General features: G+C 47.7%; 1 protein-coding gene and 1 non-coding gene across 2 annotated transcripts; both read left to right on the forward strand.

Moving 5' to 3' along the window:
- Positions 1-359: 359 nt before the first annotated feature.
- Positions 360-3594, forward strand: LOC136517855 (GDSL esterase/lipase At1g71691-like). The gene is made up of 3 exons (XM_066511507.1): positions 360-797; positions 2446-3063; positions 3148-3594. Exons 1-3 carry the CDS (start codon positions 482-484, stop codon positions 3372-3374), a joined length of 1161 nt encoding a protein of 386 aa, XP_066367604.1. The 5' UTR covers positions 360-481; the 3' UTR covers positions 3375-3594.
- Positions 3595-4489: 895 nt separating this feature from the next.
- TRNAI-UAU (transfer RNA isoleucine (anticodon UAU)) lies at positions 4490-4563 on the forward strand. Its single transcript has one exon. It is a non-coding gene; the product is annotated as a tRNA-Ile (tRNA).
- The last annotated feature ends 469 nt before the right edge of the window (positions 4564-5032 follow it).

The following is a 5032-nucleotide window of genomic DNA, read 5'->3' on the forward strand; positions in this document are numbered from 1 at the left end:
CACGTAATTTTGCCGTGCTCAACGGGCCAGCACGGCACGAATTGTAGCCCATAATGCCGTGGGGCCGAAGGCCGGAAGAGGTGCTGGCCCGACACTGTTCAGGCCGTGCCTGGCTCGTGGCCATGCCGGCCCAGCCCGTTGGCCAACTATACGTGCCACTGAGCCACTGCCAGCATGGCCGCTGCCCGCTGCAGTCGCGTGCACGCTGCCCAAGAGCCAAGACCAGAGCTCCCATTTACTGCGCCATGCCAGCAATGGCAGCAGGGAGCCCGGCGTCGCATTTACTCCCTGCCCAATCCACCCACCAACGAACCCAAAACCTCCCTCCATCCCTCCTCTATATGACTATATACACACACGCCACAGCAGGGCCACGCCGCAGCACTGCAGCAGCCTGCACGCACTCTCACTGACCAGTGCTCAGCCTTCTGCTCCGGAAGCTAGCTAGCTCTCCGGCCAGACACCACCCCTCCACCCAACAATGGCGGCCGCCGTGGCCCTCCTTCTGCTCTCTGCCCTCAGTGGAGCGGCGGCGCAGGTGTTCCCGCCGTGGAACGGCACGTTCCCGATGGGGCCAGGGTTCGGAGGCGGGAGCAGCGGGGGCGGGGGCGCGGGCTCGGCGGCGGGGACGACGGGCGTGCCGGCGATGTTCGTGTTCGGGGACTCCCTGACGGACAACGGCAACAACAACGACCTGAACTCGCTTGCCAAGGCTAACTACCCGCCCTACGGCATCGACTTCGCCGGCGGGCCCACCGGCCGCTTCTCCAACGGCTACACCATGGTCGACGAGATTGGTACGTGCCTCCGCCGGTGCATGCATGCTATATTGCTGTGCTATCTCTTTTCTGACTTCTCTGGTCTCTGTTCATCTCAAGCTGCTAGCTTCTTTTTAATTTAGATTTAGATGTGCTCTCAAACTAGTAGCCGTGCAGTGTTTCCACAGAGACTTTGACACTCTGTTCGTCTCTTAATTCCAACTGGGAGCTACTAGCTAGTTCAGAAGAACTTTGCACGATGCTACTGGCAACTGAAAGAAGAAGAAGAAAAAACTAAGGATCAGATGCACAATAATTCTTTTTCGAGACCCTTTAGACACTCGTATACACGAGCTTACACTCACCACTATGAACACACAATAGTTCTATAAAGATTATAAATGTGTTTGGAAAGAGGCTATGGCAATTGGCAGTTGCTCTTGGCATAATCAAAAGAATTCATTCCAATCTTGGCATACGGGTTACTAGAGCCATTGCAACATTTTTCGGGAGCAGATCAAGCAATGTTGTACAATACATACATATGCTCAATTAAATTTTACTAGACATGATAGTTCCAGGCTTCCAGCACATCTGAAATATCTATTCTCTGGTTATCTCAATGGAAAGAAACGGAGTAGAGTACAGCAAGCACTGTTCATTGTTCATTTACTCAACAAAGAAATTTTCACGACACTAAACTTAGATTTCTTTTTCTAATTTGCTGTAGAATAGCATGCAGGTAAGTTCAGTAATACATTTTTTAAAAGATTCAGATATTTTTCTTGAAAGACTAGTTTAGTAGTACTATATATATAGTACGTTTGAAGCAATTTCCTCAAAACGCATATATTCGAGGATAGATTGTTTGGGTATACACATTTTTCGGGGAAGTAGTAGGTAGGTACATACATCAATTCTACGAGTTTGCAACTATTTGCAACCGTACAATAGATATGCCAGATTCGTTCACTGCCTCAAATTCTAGGCCTCTCATCTGCTATACTCGAAGAAGCAATAGTGCAAGTGTGCAACTGATAGCGGAATGACACACTGAAGCCTACATTTGCTTCAACCATAGTGCAAGTGTGCATCTAAGCACATGGAGACCTGGTGTAGTGTGTAGCACAAGTTCGTATGGTCCACACTGGTCTGAATTTAACTTTGCAACAACAAACACAAAGTCGCTCCACAGTCGACGACACTAGTCTCCTTGGCGCAGTAAATTGGCTCGACCGGCCAGACAGAGAGAGCGCTACGCTCTTCACTCTTTGAACAGTGGTGACATAAATGCTGCGTGCTGCTGCCGCCCCTATCTCATGCGCGCGCTAGACACGGTATGTTGAATTCACCGGGTCATGTCTATCTGTACCGCTGCCGTGCATATATATGGCATCAATGTTTCCATGTGACTCTACGGCAAAGCAGTACGACGGCGAAGCAGTGAATGCAGCATATACTACGTGCTAGAACATGGGGTCCTGACCGACGTTTCGTGCCCTCACCAAGAATCTACCAGCAACAGGCCGGGCTCTCGCGCAAGATCATAGTATTTATCACTGCAAATCAAAGAGCTGAATCCCCGTAATACGTAGTTCAACATGTACACAATTACAGCTAGCTAGTTAATAATAACCCAAGGAATTAGTTAAGAACTGATCTCGTGCGCCGTCGTCATCATCTTCAGCTCAACTGCTTGGCCTGCCGCTGCTGCCATCGCACACGGACGCCTCCAGCGGCGACGCGGCGCTCCACGGCGTGAACTACGCGTCGGCGGCGGCGGGGATCCTGGACAACACGGGGCAGAACTTCGTGGGTCGCATCCCGTTCAACCAGCAGATCAAGAACTTCGAGCAGACGCTGGACACGCTGAGCCATCGGCTGGGCGGCGCGTCCAAGCTGGCGCCGTCGCTGGCGCGGAGCATCTTCTACGTGGGCATGGGCAGCAACGACTACCTCAACAACTACCTGATGCCCAACTACAACACCCGCAACGAGTACAACGGCGACCAGTACTCCACGCTGCTGGTGCAGCAGTACGCCAAGCAGCTGAACACGCTCTACAACCTGGGCGCGCGCAGGTTCGTCATCGCCGGCGTGGGCTCCATGGCGTGCATCCCCAACATGCGCGCGCGGAGCCCCGTCAACATGTGCTCGACCGACGTCGACGACCTCATCATCCCTTTCAACAACAAGGTGAAGGCCATGGTGAACAGCCTCAACACCAACCGCCCCGGCGCCAAGTTCATCTACGTCGACAACTACGCCATGATCTCCCAGGTCCTCCGCAGCCCATGGTCCTACGGTAGGTAACTATTTGTCCATCAGCAGCGGGCAGTCGCCGGGGTCTCATTCTTTGGTTGTCTCCTGCGTACGTACCTACGTGCAGGGTTCAGCGTGACCGACCGCGGCTGCTGCGGCATCGGGAGGAACCGGGGGATGATCACCTGCCTGCCCTTCCTGCGCCCGTGCCTCAACCGGAACGCCTACATCTTCTGGGACGCCTTCCACCCGACGGAGCGGGTGAACGTGCTGCTCGGCACGGCAGCCTTCAACGGCGGCAACGACGTTGTCTACCCGATGAACATCCAGCAGCTCGCCGCATGGCAGCCGTAGACGTTTTTACGGCCTCCTGTCAAGCTGCTGTCGATCGGTGTGTGATTTTGCAGCGGCGGTAGTGTAAGGGTGTGGTGTACAAGCTAGATGTATGGTCATGAGTAGGAGGTGAGCGGAGTTATGGTACGGTGTGCCGTGTGCATGAGCGGAGTTATTATGGTACGGTGTGCGTCCAGTGTCCTGTTGTTTGTGGTCAAAATCGTGTCTCTGTTTTGTGGTCTATCGGCCATCAGTGTTCGTTCGCTTAGTTTCTGTACGGTATCACGGAGATCAGCGGAGTTAGTTACTTTCCTGTGTGGGTTGTCTCCATCTTCGCCTATTTATTTAAAGAATCACCCGAAACCGTCCCAAACAGCATATACACGAATCGATGAAAACGTTTTTGCAGTGATTTTCATATGAACGTAAATGGATGAAAACGTGGTTTCGCAACGATTCTGTTTCTATAGCCAAAATGGTTTAGTGGTTTTGATTTGTCATCCAAAAACGTTTTCCGAGAGAATTTGAATATTAAATATTTCTACAACAATCTAGATTTCTACCAAACAGGTCATTACATAAAAGCAGTACCTTCCTGGTGCGAGAATTTGGATCCCTATCAAATGGGTCCTTACATAAAAGTTGTACCTTCCTAATACTCCCTCTATAAAAAAAATAAAACTACGGGTTACGTGTCAATTAAAGTGGTTCATATTTGACCAAATTTCTAGTAAATGGTATTCGTATTTATGGCTCTAAATTAAATTGTTATGAAAATACATTTTGTAATTAATCTAATGATGTTTATTTGTATCATACACATTGATGCTTTTTATCAATAATTGATTAAACTTAAGATACTAAAACATGACGTTGTGCTAGAATTGCATTCTTTGTGAGACGAAGGGAGTATATTTTTGAATTGACACAGAAGTTTGTTACTTCATTTATATATAAATGGATTAATTGTACCATGAGTTACTCTATCTAACCAAATCTCTCTTCATGGAACAAGATAAAATTACTGGGTACGTTTATATATTTGCTCACATGTTTTCAAAAGTGATTGGTTTTGTTCTAAGAATGTGTTTTCAATAAAGGGTTAAATAACGTATCTAGAAAGGCAGTTTCTAACAGCTCCCGTAGCTCAGTTGGTTAGAGCGTTGGTCTTATGAGCCGAAGGTCGCGGGTTCGAGCCCCGCCGGGAGCAGTTTTGAACTTTTTGTTTTTTTCAGAAACAGCAGCTTACTTGCTCTAACATTTTAATATGTATTTTATTTTGCCCTTTTTGTTTTTTTTTTCGGAAACAGCAGCATAATTGCTCTAACATTTTAATATGTATTTTATTTTGCCCAGAATTAAAAGTGGCTGCAGATTTCATTCGCATTTACTAATGGCGTCGGTTTGCATTGGACTTTATATGTACAAAATGGCTTCCTGTTTTAATCCTGCGTGATTAAGTTACTTTAGAGCATTCCCGTTTTTTTTCATAAACTGCATACTTGCTCTAATATTTTAATATGTGTTTTTTTTCAGAAACAGCAAACTTGCTCTAACATTTTAATATGTATTTTATTTTGCCCAGAATTAGAAGTGGCTACAGATTTCATTCGCATTTACTAATGATGTCGGTTTGAAATTGACTTTATATGTACAAAATGCTTCCTGTTTTGATCGTG

Source organism: Miscanthus floridulus, chromosome 17 (assembly GCF_019320115.1).
Source record: "Miscanthus floridulus cultivar M001 chromosome 17, ASM1932011v1, whole genome shotgun sequence".
In the NCBI taxonomy this organism is placed as follows: domain Eukaryota; kingdom Viridiplantae; phylum Streptophyta; class Magnoliopsida; order Poales; family Poaceae; genus Miscanthus; species Miscanthus floridulus.